At 39.6% G+C, this 18539-nt stretch overlaps 1 protein-coding gene across 1 annotated transcript in view; it reads right to left on the reverse strand.

The window, feature by feature from the left end:
• Positions 1-663: 663 nt before the first annotated feature.
• Positions 664-18539, reverse strand: part of ZNF407 (zinc finger protein 407) — a 527028-nt gene continuing 509152 nt past the window's right edge. Inside the window, exon 8 of the mRNA XM_054985255.1 lies at positions 664-3152. Coding sequence (XP_054841230.1) covers positions 1786-3152 — 1367 coding nt within the window. The 3' untranslated portion in view covers positions 664-1785. The remainder of the gene's footprint in view (positions 3153-18539) is intronic.

An 18539-nucleotide genomic window follows, 5' to 3' on the forward strand; every position in this document is an offset into this window, starting at 1 on the left:
TGAAAAATCAAAACAACAACAAAGCCTCTGCTATTTTGAAAAGTGCGTGTTCTGTACATCACCCTGGGAAACAGATGTTTAAGTGCTTACTTCCAGAGGAGAATACAGCACCCAGTCTTCCCTATATTTTATTATATGAAGTACACCAGATGTATTTTCTGGTTGGTTTGTACCCTTTGCACCATCAAAAATTAGAAAAGCACACTAAATACTCGTCAGTGCAATTTTAACTGGAGTTATAACCTCTAAGCCTATTGACTTCAGTGGACATCAAAGGGTATAACTCTGCTTAGGATGGCTCTACAAGAAATCTAGCTCTTTCTTTCATTCATTCTCCCAGCCAACTAGCCAGCAAACAGAGAAAGAGGAAAGGAAAATATGTAGACATTACAGACCAGGCTGCACAGCTTGGAATCTGCTAGTCATGAATGGCACCCAACAGTGGCTCAATAAGCCTCTTCTTTTTGGCCTGCTCAGGAGTGTAAAAACACAGAGGCTGTAAAGCACTGGGGACTGTATTCAGTTTAGTGGATCATAAGCTGTGCAGGCTGGTGACAGACAGCATTAATCTTCCTCAGCTCAAAGCCAGCTTTGTTTATTGATTAATATGAAAAATCATAATTCTTTTAACACTATCTTTTTATTGGAAATAGCAGACAAAACAACAACCCCACCCTATCCTTTACAATTTTTTTTAGAGAAACAGAAGTATCTAACTCAGAAACACATCTTTTCAACAGGAACTTATATTGAACAATCATCACTTATCCCCCATTAGATAATCGATATTCTGATCCAGCAAGAAACTCAAGGTCAACTTTCTTCCGCTTTTTAAGATTCACATCAGAATGTAAAAGAACCCAACAGAACTCTGCAATCCTCTAATGTTTCGAAAAGTCATTCACAAAATGAACTGCAAAATAGTATTTATGTAAAGCACTACTGGTAAAAACAAACAAACAAGCCAAACATCAAATGAACATTTCAAATGAACAAGCAGCTGACATAAAATTAAATTGAACTTACAGGCACAAAGATCTTTCTGAATCAAGACAGGTTTTTTGTGAATATTTTCATTTTCACATTGAGTTGTGTTCGTAATAAAGAATTCTTCTTGTTAAATCCAGTTGGCAGAAAACTACAAAAAAGCCTTTTTTAAAAAAAAGGTAGCACAAATATATATCATGAAATTACGATATCAGATTCAGGAACAGTGCATTTTGAGTAGGGAAATCAAGATTGTAAGAGCCTGGAATGCCTGGTTGATTTTTTTAAAATAGAAAATTATTGTATATATAGAAGACAATTTTAACCTACCAACTATCAATGCATACCTCAGCTAGGTGATATGAGTTTATTTTTAATTTGCTCTCAGTCTACAAAGTGAGAAACGTGTCAAGTTTAACATAATTAATTGAAAAAACCCCAAAAATTAAGATTTGAAGGTCATAATGCTGTGAAATGCTTATTCACTGATAATCCAAACAGAATTAAATGTATGCCTTTGGTTGTTGCACCTAAACCTATTTTAATTTTTATTTTGTAAATCTTTTAATATCTGTAACTTTTTAATAATTTCTAAACAAATCTTGTTCAAAGACAAAAAAAGAATTTCCTTTCTGTGCAGCATTCACAGCTGACATTAACTTCAGACAGAATGTGTTGAATATGTGGACAGAAGAATATCATTCAAAAAATTTGACAAATTAAATTAAATATAATGTCTACAAGTGCCCCATTTTTACATCTCCCCCTCCCGCCAAACCTAGAAGAACTTTAATTTTTTCATTCTTCTTGTAATTCATTACTATTTCTTTGGCCCTGGATAACAGCTGTTTGTGAACCCTCCGCTGTATAAATGACCATACTAGCAAGGTGTTCATCACTTCCATCAGAAGACATATTATTGGAGTTTACAAGAGTGCCAGCCTGTAAAATCTCTTGAGGCTCATCTGTGTCTATCACAGTATGCGAATATACTCCAGACTCATCCTCTAACTGCTGCGGTAATCCTGTTACAATGTAATGGGTTGCACCTTCAGAGAAACTGGCGTTAGAATCCCGAACCATGGCTTGAGCTATTTCCTCTGTGACAATGATTTGTGAAATTTCTCCATCAGGCCCAACTAAGTCCATATGTTCACTCTGGACACTCAGGGTATTGCTGCCAGATTCTTGCATTATTATCTGAGAACCTTCTCTAGCCACCATATGTACAGTCCCTTCTTCATTCAAAATAACCTGAGTGACACCTTCTTTTATCAGCTGGTCTGCTGCAGCTCTATCACACACAGCAAACTGTAACACTCCTTCGACCATTTTCTTGAAGGTGACTTGAGTTCTCTCTTGAGATGCAATTATGGCAGATGGGTGCACAACCTGAGTTACTACTTCTGTAGGTTTTCTTTCTTCATCAGTCCCTTGAATGTCAGGGAGAATCTGTGTTTCCTGAACTATGTTGTCACTGGAAACAATGTGTGCTTCTGGATTTGATATCTGCAATGCATCTTTGTGACCAAGCTGTGCTCTGTCCAAGAGTCCTGCTTTGTTCTCCACTTCCCCAAGCTCTGTTACAGCACAAAGCAAGGCATCTAAGGCTGAGGCAGATTCTGGTGGGTGTAGTCTTGTAACCTCTGATGGATCTAAAATTTCCTGTCTCATTATCTGCTGTACCATAGCATTACTGGAATCTGAAACTGTTTCTATGGAAACAGCATCTCCAATATCAGTCCCTCCTAGGGAGCCTTCAACAACAACCACTTGTGTTTTCCCATCTGGCAGTTGTTCTGTGAGTATCTGTCCTGGAATCATGCTGCTCACATGAGAGCCATTTTGACTTGTGGCTATAACTTGTCCATCCTCAGTAATATGGACAACCCTTGCCATTTGGCCAGCCATGGCCAGTGTCTGAAGCGTAGCTGCTGCTGTCTCCTCAACTGATGCATCGATTGCAAAATCACTATCATAGCCTTGAATAATAATCACCTGCTGAACTTGTTCAGTAGATGGTGGCTGTCTTCTGTCACTCTGAAGAGCCTTCTCTTTAATCGGAGAAATTTCTCCCAGTGCTGCTGTGGTAAAAGGGCTAGTGGTTTCTACAAATGTAGCTCCTTGACCCTTCAGCCGACATTCGTAGGACTTAGAAACTATGCCTAGAAAAAAAGAAGAGATGGTTCAAAAATGTCAAAACAGAATTAAAAATAGTTCATTTGCTCAAAACAATGAAAGGTTATCTAATCTATGTTAATGATATTAATCCACATTTTATTCTCTCCATTTATATTGTATTAGCATTTGCAAAGTGAATAGCCACTTATACAAAATGAAACAGTCAGGTTCATTCTCATAAGATGACCCTTGTTGGGTTTATGTATTTTAGCATCCCATTTACAAGAAATGATTTCTGAAGGCTCTGTCTTCAGACAAGCTCTCTGGGGCTTGAACAAGGAACCTTTAGGTTTTGAAGCCGAGACCCTACCCTAGTGAGCTCTCATGGACTGTGTAGCTGCTTCATAGATTATAATAATAAATGGTGGTCCATTGACTGAAGACATTTTTCATCTTTAATCGAAAAGCATTCTGGCTTTAACTGATTACATCTACATGCTATAAAAACTCACTGAAGGAAGCTTGTTGAGGAATTATACTTCTCTTAAGTGAGAAATGTCATCTGTTTAATAATAAAAAGCAAATGGTTGTTGTTAGAAATCCATATTTAATGTTTTCTTATTAATTACATTTGAGAATATGAAATATTTCCAACTTCAGTAATACATGCCAGAGCCAAAACAGTTTCACAGAGAGAGGTTTATTGACACTGATTTCACCTGATCAATTTCAATATAGTTCCTGTTGTCAGAAGAACTATAGTTTCACTCTGAAAGGCAAACTATTTGCTAAACTCAGATACAAATTGGAAGGAAAAAACCTTTAAAAATTATTTTGCATCAAATTTTGTGCAGGGAAGAGGGGGGCACTATCTATCATAGGCCTTCAGAGCTCCAAAACCTTTAACCATTCACAACATCAATCCATCAATCAATCAGCAATTAATGTTTTGGCTGGTGAATGGCTCTGAATAATTGTTGAAAATCTGCAGACTCAGTTGTGAGAAAAAGCATTCCTTTCAGTTCAGAGTTGCCAGATAAAACTCTGAACATACAATAAATATGGCAATGGAGGGTAAGATGATTTTCATAGAAAGGCAGAGTGCACTTTTAATCCACTATTAACTATTAATAGGAAATAATAAAAAGCTTATAAAAAGTTGTTGCTACCAGCTGTAGGAGCCATAGCTCAGTGGTGGAGCATCTACTTTGTATGCAGAAGGTGCAAAATAAACTCTGTAGCAGCTCCATTTAAAAGGATCGAGTAGGAGATGATGAGAAAAAAACCCATCCTAAATCCTGGAGAGCGACTGCTGGTCAAAACAGACAATGCTGACCTTTATACACCAACAATCTGATTCAATAGTCCTGGGCAGAGGCCCCTGTGTGCAATTACTCACTCCCCATGATCAGCAACATTCAGAAAGCAGTGTCACTGATCATGAGGAGAGGCCATCAGAGCAGGCACCTCCTCCAATGTTTGCACCATGCAGACAAATTGCTAATTAAGTGTGTGGGGGGCATCATCCTCTCCCTCCCACATGGTAGGTCAATGTGTGGATGGGATGTCTGCACAGAGCTAGTATTCATGTGTTCATATCACCATGTGTACGTACCATTGTATCCATCAGTGTATGAACAAAGGGGTATGCAAGGCACTAGTTGCTTCATTAATCTGCCTTGGATCTCAGTAAGAAAGGCAATAATAATAATAATAATAATAATAATAATAATAATAATAATAATAATATTCAAATATACTTATCACCCTGACCCTATTACATGTAAGTACCTTTCAATTCCTGTACCACTATATTTCCTTAAATAAAATCCAAGCCTTGCTTTGGAAAAGAACTGGCTGTTATGCGGTTACTGGTAGCCTAATAGAAGCACTTTGAGCTTTCTTGCCTACTATCTAGGCAAAAATCCCTATATCACACATTCTGCTCCACTTAACAGGTAAGTATGTCAGTTTTCAAAGCTAGCTAAGTTGTAGAAACAGGAAGAGATTTCCCCGATATTGTTTAAATTTCCCCAAATTTGTCACAATTCTGGATGAGTGATCAAAGTCTAAGTTAGAGAATCTACACATGTCTAAGAACATTTGTGAAAGAGAATACATGTGGTAACACTTATCAGTAAAAAGAATAATAAATTATCTATTCCAATATTTTGTCAAGGTAACAGCTCGGATCCAGCCAGCTTTTCTGTGGGTGAAAAAGGGAAAGTTTTGACCACGAAGAAAACTATGCTGGAAATCACAAAACCCACATGGACAAAAGCCATATGGGGTGGGGGCTGTAGTAAGGAAAGCAATTAGGTGAGACTAAGAGGGAAAGCTGGCTGTATCCAACCCGGTTACTATGGCATGTGACAACCACTTAAAATAGCTTCTTGCAGTTCTTAGCTCATGACAGCTCTGATCTCTTAACATTCCATTTTTGCAAACCCTTCCAAATCAAATGGTATGTATGCCAGGGCAAATCCATGTGAATGTGTGGTTGTGTGCAAAACAACCTGGTTCAATGGGCAGCACTCACTTCACATGAACGGCTTGCTGCTGGGAACAAATTTAAGGTGGCCACCACACATGCTATATGCATTGTAGCAAGCCCTAATATTTAAACACATCCAAGTAATAATTCTATCCCAACACCAGAGTCATAGCTATGCTAGGATCTAATATTGTAAGAGCAGAATAAACTGGTAACCTGAAAGAATGTAGCTCCCTACTAAAAATCTGCTGCCAAATTATACAGTATTTTAAATATTAAATTTTAAGGCAGGAAGAAGCCTTAGTGGTTATTTTTGTAGAAAAATTAACAATTTAAGGTGTTGAAAAGTTTTAAAAGTGATACTGCACAACTGATCAGGCATGCACTGCTGAATTACATTTTGGTGTGGAAAAGCTATAGGAAAGCACATAACAGTGTCTGTGTTTTTATAACTATTCCTGTGTCTCTCTGTGGGCATAACCATACTCAAGGCACCCAACCTGGAGCAACAGTAGAAGGGAGAAAATCAGCACAAAGGGACAATTATTTTCTTAAGCTGATCCCTGTTTTGTAATAGAATTGGTGTAATTAATTCTCTCAGGAATCCAGCTTTGTTGACATGATGTAAGATGAACCTTGGAATGATATGGACTCATATCAAAACACCAGCACAAATCCTATTTTTCTGTAGCTATCAGTCAAAATAATTCCTCAGATCAAAATCTAGTGGACACACATGTTGTGACACAAGCGAGTGGGCTAGAATGGAGGAAGAAGGGGAAGAAGATAAAGACACATGTTCCTTCCCTTAGCTTCAGGAGTAAATGCTGCATCTGTGAATTTATGCATCTCCAGTCTTTACTCGGCAATTGAATGGGAAGTCTCTTGGGGGTTGAGTTATCCTGTAAATTCCTTGCAGCGCTGATAATTATGCCATTCTGACTGCTTGCTTAATCTATTTGAATCCAGAGGTGAGTTAAGCCACTTCCTGACCATTAAAGTAAACTACATGGGTAAATACTGCTGTCACTAAAGGGGTGTGATGAAGCTTAACTACACCAACATCTTAACCTCGGCTCAGTGCAACCCCAGCTATTCCATCACAGTTCATAAATGCGATTGCAGGTCCATCTTTTGATTCAGCAATTTAATAACTTCGAGTGCTGTCAGTAGTGCTTTGAAAAATGGATCCTATAAAATGTAACAGCCTCAATCAGATTGTAAAAGATTCACCCACTGAAGATTCTTCCATTTCAACTATAATGAATTAATGTTGAGCTGTGTAGAAGTTCAAGTGTCAGTTAAACTAATGGGAATCTGTACTGTAAGTTTAAATTTTAACTGGACCAAAAATTTATTGGGAACATCAACTTCAATTTTAGTGATCTTCATGGTAAATGTAAAATGTGGAATTGAATGGATTTCCTTTGTGCTGAGAGGAGGGAATCTAATAGAAGAATATGCATTTGTAAAGGAGTATTTTGAGTGTTATGGCACAGCATTTTAAAAATGAATCTATAGTATTTTTATTTTAGTTAAATATACAACATTTAATTATAAACATAACTGTCACATACGCAACATCATGTAATGCTGTATTTCTACATTCTTATATTTAATTTTTTTTTTAGAGCAATGCTGGTGGGGGAGAATCGAGACAATTTTGCTATGGCAAATCTGAAACTCAGGCATAAAACTGTTATTATAATAAAGCTATACTTGCTGCTGATGGCCTGTCGTTACAATGTGAAAATGAACAGATATCCTTTCTAAAATGACAAAACACAATGATGCAAGAACCCTACCCAGAAAAAAAAACAAAAAGATAGAGGTGTTTCATATCTTCAGGTACCATGATCACAGAACTGGTTGCTTTCCAAGAAAATCTGTATTTTCAACAGATCTCTTATTTATCAACTGGCATTTTTAGCTATCCTTATTTCAAAAACTGAAAGTGTCAAATATTTTCTGTATATTAAATTCATATTTGCACATTCAAAGGCCACCTACTTAGAATCATAGGATATAAGACAGGTTCTTTTTTGTATTTTTAATACAATTGTATGGTATATATGGAGTTTAGTTGCGTTTTTTGAACCCAGAAATCGACTGCTTTCTTTTTTGTCTATTATTTTTGTTACAGTCTTCATTTCACTGTCCTCCTGCCCTCCCAGAATAAATACTTATTCTTTTGTTAAGCTCACATTTAATTAAAATGTACAGGATTTGTGCAGTCAACTCGAATGAAACAAATAAAACAGGGGGCCCCCCTCTTGAAGGCATACGTTGTGAATGAAAAATGCCATTACAGTCTAAAAAATTTTGCAGTAAACACGGCCTACAGAGGGAAGTTTCCCCTGTAATGACATCCATAAAATACACAAATGGCACTTTTAGTACCATCCTGAATATGGCATTTTCTGTGCTCTACACACAATCTAAATGGTTTGATCATAGAGCATAATACTCCATTGGGTTTATAGAACAATCAATGTTCCATAAAATGATGTATTTATCCAATAGTAGGCTCAGCAGTTACTGGTGTATGACATTGTAGGACACTGGCTTTGTACTGTTCAGCAGCACACATGCTGGCTGTAAAACTTATCTAACACTACTTCAACAACTTCATCTCATCTGTGTCAAGTAATTTGTTGAAGCCTCAGCTTGGCTTAAAAAAACTTGTAATAAAAATTCATAGAATTTTCAAGAGAATGAAAGCTGATGACAATAGAAAGGTCACATTGTGTCTCTACTAAAGGGGTCAAGGGTCATTTGCAGTTCTAAAACAGAAAGTAGATTTCATGCATCGTGTAGCAGATAAAGATGGCATTAAAAAGACTTGCCTGCAAAAGTAATGTGCAACGTGTCAGGAAAGTCTGAGTTAATGCAATATTGCATGTAAACCTCTGCTTTTGCTTTTTCTTAACAGGTATACAGTTTAGACTTCTAAGCTTTATATCGTTAGGTTAAGCATAATCCTCCTATCAAACTGAAATCGAGGGAGTGGGACATGAAGTGGGACTTTAAAAAAAGCACCCTTCTAAACAGATGTTTTTGTAAAGTTTCATCTGATGGGCACTGTAAAGCCATAATGAAAATAACACCATTCTTCTGAATTTTAATTTTTTTAAAAAAATTAGTTAACAAAATTTATGAAAATTATATAGCTTTAGACAATGCCCATGGCTTGGCAGAAGGCTTTTCTGCGTGTGCAAAGGACAGCGATTTCTGCAACCTCCCCTCCTCTGCCCCCCCTTCCTAAAACCATTCCTGAGGGGGTAGCAGGAACTTGAAAAGCCAGGCTCAGTGAGCAGATCCATGTGTATAATTATAGGCTTATCATGTGAAATAACATTGTTGATGTGCCTAGGATTTTCTAAAACTCTGTGCCAAAAATTCTGTAGGAGGGCCAATATCTTCAATTTTTCAGTTCATTCAGACATAATACTTGGCTTTTATGCATCCATTTGTAAAGGCCATAAGGCAGAAAAAAGATGAAGTCTAAAACCAGTTGTTGATCTTTGGGCAATTGTCACTGGTGAAATGAAACTGAAATGCTGTCCAGTGACCAAATGGTGAGTTAAAGTAATATCTAGAGAATATACAACAAAAAGGATTATAAATTTAATAGGTGATTATTGATCATTTAAAAACATGCCCATCTCAGTACAGAATTATATGACTATTGTCTGGGCATGTACTACAGATGATTTTATTTGTTTGTTTTTTATTTGTTTATTTATTTGTCTGCATTTTGCACTTAGAAGCAGGCATATTACACAGTGTAAGGCAACACAATCAACTGAAAGTGTGCAAAGCCTTTTCCAAGATGCCATTTCCTCTGGGGGAACTGATCTCTGTGGTTGTAATTCTGGAAGAACTCCAGACTCCACCTGGAGGTTGGTTGTAGCTGTACTTAGAAGTGCCATATACACTCTTTAAATAAATAAACTACTGGGAATGCCTTGTGGAAAAGGAGTTTTAGATCCAATCCAAGACAAATGAGAGGAGCCAAAAAAAAAATTCTTTCTGCCTTATGTTCAGTTCCCATATAAAGCCATTTGCTTGTGTGACTGCTTGAAAGTGCAGGCATGTGGAGGTTGCTGCATAGGGTAAGCTGACCATTCTACGTGCTTTTACACAAATTTTAACTGGCCCATCATAATACCCCTACCACACCCTGGCCAAATAGGGGAATCAAACAAGAATCATGATATTGCTGCTGTGTACTTTCCAGCTTCGGCTTCTTCCTGCAGTCAGGAGAGTGGTGAGGAGAATACATGGACAGTTCTCAACATTTATTTTCGAGGCCGACTGAACAAATTCCACACTGAGTAGCTTTCCATCCTGTCAAACATCAAAAGGTTGGTACAGTTTCCCAGTGATTCCAGTGCAGGAAAGAATGTCAACATCAAGGGGCCAATTGGACACCATGGAGCCACATTCTGACTGAATGTTCTAACCAGTGATTTCACACATTTATCAGAACACGAAATGCATTTTTGCACCAGTTATTGCTACTTACTTCTTACGTCTGGATTTGGGGAGAAGGTTAATTTGAGAAGCAAAATGGAGGTAAGCAAGGCCTCCCATTATGAACAACTGCCAGTGTGCCCATGTGCTGATGGCCACCAAGGGTAGGAAGGAAGTATCTTCCCGCAATGTGCACTATATCCACATGGACACAGAATAGGCAATTTATTTGCTTAAAAGAAATCTCTTTTTTGGCTTGTGTTAGTTTGCAAGCTTCCATGTGCATTCATGGTATTACATATATATAATTGATAACAAAACTACAACTAATAAATAAATAATTTACAACCCAGTATTCTATCATCCAAGTGATTCAACTAAGAATTTTGGGGGCTTTTCAAATATATAATCAACAATTCTACTTATGTTCTCTTGTTAGGGTGCTAAAACCTATTACTGTCATAACTTGCTAGTCATATCTGTGCTTTGTTTATAAGTGGAAGTACGTTACGGTGTATTGTCATATCTTTCCAAAGCAAATTATAGGAAATAACCATTTGTCTTCATTGCAGACACTTTCTTATGTATGGTGGAAAACAAACCACTATTCAACAACTGCACAGAGGCACCATTAAAATCAGATTTACAGTAAACAGAACCTGCAGCTGGGGTAAAACACTAACTGTTAGTATTTTAATTATCAGCAATGCTTTTGGAGGTCTAACATCTGCTCACAGCCAAACAGCAGCAGCTGCTTGTGTACATTTAAAACAATGAGAATTTTGTCTATAAATATTAAAACATATCATGTGTTGTGTGTTCAGTGCCACTATATTCCTATTAGGCCAGTCATGTCTATAGGACTTTTTAAACTCTTTCTGTCTTGTGGCTAAATTCATAAAGGGCTGACCCCTTCAAAAGAATGAGAGCCAAAGACAGCAAAAATACTTGAGCCTGTAAATTGAAAATGTTTAGAGATAGTAGTAGAGGTCACCCACTATCAAGATGCTGCCACTATATGCTTACAAAACATCAGATTATTGTTCTCCAGAGTAACTTCAAGGACAGGGGCCCTTCTGAAAACTCAGTGGAGAGTTCAAAATGAAACACTCAAACATAACTTCAAAGTTTTAAGAATGCACTTATTTAGATTTATTTATCAGAAGGATAGTTATAACTTGCTTTTCTTCCCAAAGGAGGGCCAAGCAGCTTACATCACCATTCTTTCTTCCTACACTTTATCTTCACAACCTTGTGAAGAATTCTAAACTGAGAGAAAGTGACAGGCCTGCAGCTATCAAGTGAGCTTCTATGGCTCAAGTAGGGATTCAAACCTTGATCTCAGATCCTAATCTTACAGTCTAACCACTACACCACAGTAGCTCTTATTTCAAAATTGTGTTCTGCTTCAAACTGTCCATTGTGATAAGTTGGCTTTGTCAGTCTACTTAAAAATTTTTTGTAAGTGTACTGGCCAACAGATAATGAATTATAACAAGTACAAGTGAACACCCACAAGGAACTTGTGATGAAGGGGCAAGGGGAGCACTTTTCCCTGTATTCCCGTTCCCTACATGATTTTCTCTTTCCCTCCTCCTGGAGGCCTCCATATGCTCACCTTTCCCCATACCCTTGTCTTCTTCAAACCCACTAAACAAGTTACCTTTTATCTGCCACCCATCTTCACCCATCTTCCTTTCATTTATATACTGCTTTCGTCCACAGTGGAGAACCAAAGCAACTTACACCATTCTCCTTGACTCCACATTATCCTCACAACAATGCCCAGGTTAGGTTATGACTGGGTGACTGGATCAAAGTCACCCAGTCACCTTCCATAGCATGGTGACAATTTGAACCTGGGTTTCATAGATTCTACTCGGAAACCCTAACAACTCTACTACACTGGCTTTTGGGTGGAAGGTGCTACAGTTGAACAGTATCAAGCAGCTTAAGAACATAAGAACATAAGCAAAGCCATGTTGGATCAGGCCAGTGGCCCATCCAGTCCAACATTCTGTCACACACAGTGGCTAGAAATCCAGTGCCATCTAAAGGACTGTCAGTGAGGCCAGGACACCAGAAGCCCTCCCACTGCCTTCCTTCCAGCACCAAGACAACAGAGCACCACCTCCCCACAAAGAGAATACCATCTATCTCCTGTGGCTAATAGCCACTGATGGACCTCTGCTCCATATATTTGTCCAGTCCCCTCTTGAAGCTGGCAATGCTTGTAGCTGCCACCACCTCCTGTGGCAACGAATTCCATGTGTTTATCAGCTAGTACTGGGTGAGTCACGGAAGTCATGTGGTATCAAGTCGCCTGGTGATTGCTTCTGGGCCTGGCCCCAATGAGTTCTCTCTCAAGGGCCAAAACAGCCCTGGAAAGGGCCTTGCCTTTTACTGACAGCAACCAAGCTTGGAATACTGGCCAAACAGAGGCCTAGCAACACCCTCTGAGAGCATCTAGTTAAAGCTACGGGTGCTTCTTTTATCAGTTTTTTATAAAATTATCAAATTGATTTTTTTAGATTTCAGGTTTTTATGCAAACCTGGTGCATTTTTTCAGGTGTATGGGAAGATCTATCTTGTCCATTCATGGCTCCAATCTCCAGATATGGACTGCTTCCACATGTTCTATTTTTTTCAGGTTTTCCCTGAAGGTGTCCCAAAGCCACCTCTTTCTGATCCACTTCAAGAACTCACCTTTCACATGCATCGTCCTCATGCATGCTTTGTGGGTGTTTGTTGCAGGGGAAAAAAAGGGCCCCAAACAGAAAATGCATTCTTTATCGGCACCTCATTACAAATGACATTGGTGCATTCCTGCCCAACTTCCCTTTTGTTTTTTTTGAGCGCATGCAAGATTGCGCTATACTATTGTTCTGTCTTTCAGCTTTTTTAGAAACTGGGCATGCATAGTACTCCGTTCTCTACTGCTGATTTCTCACTCAAAGTTTTAAATGCAAAAGTGTTTAATAATGATGTGAACAGTAGAGTAGTGCGATTGCATGATTCCATATCCTACTATATATTCCCTATCCTACTATATAAAAGGCAAACCGTGTTCCCCATTCACTCCTTATCCCTGCAGAGGTGCAGTATGCAGGGATAAGAAATGAGTGGAGGGCAAAACGTTTTCCCTCCCCGCTGCCTCCTTGGGGCCTCCAGAAGCCTGGAAGGGCTCAGCGCAGCTGTGTGAAGGCTCACCGCGGTGGCAAGACCCTCCCAAGGTCCCACAGGAGTGGGGCAGGGCCCCCCCACTGCCTCTGTGGAGCCTTGGGAGGGCTGTGCATAAGCCAAGTGGCGGCCAAGGGGTCAGAGGAGGAGGGAGCCCCTTCTCTTTTCCCCGACCCCCCCTTGACTGATGCTGTGGGGAGAGGCACAGGGGGAAGCGCTGCTAGGGCCCATTGTATTTTCCCGAACAACTTATTCCTAGTTTTAAATAAAATCAGAAATGGCATTCCGTTCTCAATGTTGTTCCTAGACTGATCGTCTAATTGCTGAGTGATTCAATGTAGCAAGTACTGCAGTATGATTACCTTTGTATACATAGATATCGTAATAGTACAAGGACCATTTTAAAAAGTTTTAAAGAAGGCAGGGGGGAATTATGTGATCGCGCATGCAAGCCAGACGATGTGTGGGAGAAATAATGGCAAGAGGAGGGGTTGGAGATTTGTAGGAGGCACTTCAAAAGCGCAAAAAAGCCTCCACATGCATTGATACAGTAGATAATCGTGCAGAAAAAGCAGCATCAAAAATAAAGACAGACCAAAACAGGTCTCACAAAAAATGATTAAGTAAATATGCACAATCGTTGCAAAGTACTGATAAGCATTTTGGTTCTCTTCTTTGCTTCATCCCACCCACCTCCTGACTGGTATATAAAGGCTCATGGATCGTCCCTCTTCCCTGTATCTGAAGAAGGGAGTTTTGACTGTCAAAAGTTGATACCCTGAAAATGTGTTGATATCTAAGGTGCCACTGGACTCAAATCCTGGTTTCAGAATAAGTTCATAAGCTTAGTGTTTTCAAAGTACTTATATATCCTTAAATATATATTTACAGACACAGTCATAAAGACTAATTTTTCACACAGCTGTTACTTAGGTTAGAAATAATAAACAGACTCAGTCACAAAGACTTATTTTCCTCAGTTCTTCACACACAGAATGATTTTCTTCTCTCACCAACACAGACACACTCTCTCAGGCTTCTGCATGGATTGCCTGACTGAACAAGGCTGAACACTTTCCTCTCATTTTGACTAAAAGCTGCCGTTCACCGCATACCCTATGATAAAGCAGCCATCCAATCACGGCATATTTTACTCACCCATTCACACACATCGCCTTCCTACTTCAGAGGCCTGCATTTTTCCTCCACAGTCACAAATATTCAAAATCCCCACATTAACCAGCAGAAACAAAATACACAAATTATTTATATGGCAAAAAATTACACTTTCTCTGTCAGTCATGCCCCCAATATACCCGTTTCCCCCAGCCCTTCTTTCCCCCCTTTCTTTCTCTCTCCCTCCCTGTGAGACTCATGGGGGGGGGGGGTTGGCTCACTCCTGCCCCCTTTCTGCTGCTGTGTCTGGCTCCCTGGCCACCCCCTCTCTGCTGCTCTGGCAGGCCAGCCACAACTCCCCTCCCCCTCCACTCTACTCACACACTCAGCTCTGTGTCTCAGGAGTGGCAAAAGGGGGACATGGGAGGGGAGTTCTTGCTCCTCCTCAACCACCTCTGATGCGGCAGTGAATGGGGATTTAGCTGGTATGCCTGGCTATCCCCCTCTCCAGTATTCTGGCTGCCCAACTCTGTGGCAATTTCGGCAGTAGGGAAGGAGCAGCAGAGGTTTCCTCCCCTACTTGCCCACCCATCTGCCTCCAGTGCTGCCACCTCAGTTGCAGTTTCAGTGATTAGGGGAGGATGGGGGCAGCAGAGACTCCCCCTCCTGCTCATTCATCTGCCACTTCCAGCACTGTTGCCTCAGCACTGGGAATGTTGGAAGTTCACCTGGATGGCCACATTGTTTCAGTGAAGCGACTCAGTGGCAGGCAAGAAGAAAAGAGGCTCCCAGCTGAGAGTTGTTTGCGCAAACACAGACAATTGCTCTATGGTTTTATTTTTGGGGAAAAAAACCCTCTTCTTTAATGTTTTGCATTTATCTGCAAACCCAGGGGAAAGGTGTCCCCCAAGTTTGTAAAAAAAAAATCCTTCTGTCAATGTTGCCCCAATCTGTGGACTAAAGTATCCACAGATTTGGCCATGTTGTGAATTAAATATATTGATGAATACATGGAACTCTCATCATACAAACAGTTATCTCAGTTCTCCAATATAAAAGACATTTCTCATCAAGTTCTGCATCAATTTTACTCCCATTTATCCAAAACAAACTTATACAGAATATGGAGAGAAGTGAGAAAGGAATGTTACAAATAAATAAAGTAACAAAGTGTGATTTAACATTTGGGATATTTCCCAAACGATTTAGATGAATTATGCCAAACTACACATAGTAGAAAAGCAGAGAATAATCTTAGGATATTCATACTAAGAATTTTGAGGAATGGTTGTACAGTACAACAAAATAGAAAAAAAATTAATTGTATCTGTGGCTGTGCAGCAGGAAAAATGGCAATGCTTCATACACTATTTCAGAGGTCCCCAATACAGTTGAGCCTGTATCTACTTTTAGAATTCTGAGAACAGGGAGTGGGCACCACCATAAAATGGTTGCCATGAGGTACTGGGACTAATCACAACATTTGGGGCGGTTTCAACCAACATCTTTCTATGATGTAGCTGATCCTGATTGGGTGCTCCCTCCTGGCATCTTCTGATGCACGTCCAACTCTGGTGAGGTAGAGGAAAGCCAGGATTAGCTGTTTGCTTTGGGGAAGAAGCAAATAGGTGCCAAAAAACTCACTGGGCACTATGTTGAAGAAAAGTGGTGTGAAAAGTATAAATCAAGACCAGGAGCCCTTTGATCTCCCTTAGTGAAGGTCTCTTGTTAATTCATTTCATTTTACTACATTTATTTATTTTTTCAATGTACATCCTGCCACATTATTTGAAAAGCCTAGAATAACAAGTCTAAAAAGTCAAACAACCTTAAAATCTCATCGGTATAATATAATTTGACAAAAATAAACAGCAAGAATAATATAGCAGCAATTAATAATAAAACAATGCAATAAGTCTGGGCTATCTTCCCAAATGCCCACTGATGATGATGATGATGATGATGATGATTTCTAGTCTGCCTTTCTCACTAAGATCCAAGGCGGATTATGCAATGCAAGTGAAAATATACTATAATCCACAGCTAGCTGAGCAAAGTACAATGATGAACAACTGTAGGAACATTCAGTGAAGAGATAGAGTAGGGTATTGTAATAATAACAACAATAATAATAACATTTGATTTATATTCCACCCTTCAGAACAACTTAACACCCACTCAGAGCAGTTTACAAAGTGTGTTATTATCCTCACGACAATCACTCTGTGATGTGGGTGGGGCTGAGAGAGCTCCTAGAAGCTGTGACTGACCCAAAGTCACCCAGCTGGCTTCAAGTGAAGGAGGGGGGAATCAGACCCAGCTCTCCAGATTAGAGTCCTGCTGCTCTTAACCACTGTACTAAACTGGTAGCAGAACTTTTGGAAAACAACAATAAAACCAAGCACAGAGATGAAATTTTTCAGAGACATAGCATAACTAATTTTATCTTGTATATTTTATCTTCTGTTGCAACCCGCCCTGAGCCCGCTTGTGGGAAGGGCGGGATATAAATATAATAAATAATAAAAAATAATAATTTACATGGCATGTTGAGCAGCATGGAAACTCCCTAGAAGGTACAGGTCTACATCAGCAGTCCCTGCCCATACCAAGGCATCTTTCTGAGCTACTTCTTAAGTATTAAGTCCAAATTAATATTAAGTCTATAACTAGCCTTGTAAAAGCCAGAATCAAATGTGCTTACTGAACTTTTTGGGGAGTGAGCCCACAACCATACCCATCCATCATGCCAGTCAACCTATCATCAGATACTTTACAGAAGCTCCGATCTGATGATCCTAGCACACAAGGGGGCCTTCTCTGAGCTATCCAACATTAGAAATATTTAAAGTTCAAAAACAGCACTTTGAATTGTACCCAGAAACTAATCCAGAGTCAATGGAGATTTTTTCAATACAGGTGCTGTCTGTGCCCTCAGACAGCCTCTTGTCAACAGGTGGACCACCACTTCCTGAGCCAGCAGAGGCTTCCAGCCTTCAAATGTAGCCTCATACTATTATCAGTGTAGATATTGCTGAAACAATGGTTTGACTCAGAATAAGGCAGATTCTTGCATTCATGTGACAGATTTAGATGTTGTTATAGGCTGTTTACATGTTGTGCCTGTGCGTAATTTAACTCCCTGTTGACTTCCTGATTAACTTCCTCCTCCAACTGTTATTTGCCTTGGTAGAGAAAGCTTAGGAATGCCCCTAGTTTTTTAGGGATTCCCCTAAGTTTCTGAGGAATGCCCATAAATTTTCTCTATCAGGGCAAACAGCAGTTCCGAGGGGACGATTTTCACTAGGAAAATGGTGGGGAAAGGGAGCATCACCCCTTCCCCCCTGCTTCACAGTCCTAATCCAAACTATGCCCCTCACAGTTTCTACAACAAAATAAACATTTTTCCAGGAACTTTCCAGGAACTGAGCTTTGAGATGAGACTTAATTTCTTTGTTCACATGAGAGGAAAAGAGGAACAGATTAACAAAAATTAAAGCTGGAGAAGATGTCTTAAAAATCTTGGTCACCTGCCTTCAGGAAAGAGCTGCTGAACTAATTTCCTCTGCACTGCAGTGCTGTCCTGAAAATGACCAGCAGTAGAAATACACCCTGCCTGGAGGGATTCCGGTGAAAGCTGTTGGGAGCAGCTAACTTATGAGTCCAATAAGATCTAGTCTGGAGGTATAAAACGGCTGCTAGGTTAGGCCCGTCACTCTATCTATAATGTGAAAACTGTGATAACGCTACTGATTTGGGTTCTTTACTCCTCCTGACCGCTTGGTCTCATGCCTTGTCACTCCCCTGGACTGTTTCATGGATTCCAGACTTTTTACCTGACTTGACCTACCACATTCCTGCCACAACCTATGGACTTGTTGTCCTGTAGTTACTCAACCCTTGCTTTTACTGTAGACTTCTCCATCCTGCCTGACCTGTCATGTGCCTCTAAGCCTGAAAAATGTGAGCAAGTTTTATGGAAGTTCATATATGTATATTCATCCTTCAAGGACTGTTACATCAAGTGATGACCTGCAGTTCTGAAACTGCAACCTGAGAAAAAAGCATAGCATAGATATCACATGATAAAACCTCAAGTTCTGCCAGTTATAAAGGGAGGCCATTCTTGCACTTAGTTGTGAGTCAGGGCTAAATAATCAAGCAA

The sequence above is a fragment of the Eublepharis macularius genome, chromosome 7 (assembly GCF_028583425.1).
Source record: "Eublepharis macularius isolate TG4126 chromosome 7, MPM_Emac_v1.0, whole genome shotgun sequence".
Taxonomy (NCBI): domain Eukaryota; kingdom Metazoa; phylum Chordata; class Lepidosauria; order Squamata; family Eublepharidae; genus Eublepharis; species Eublepharis macularius.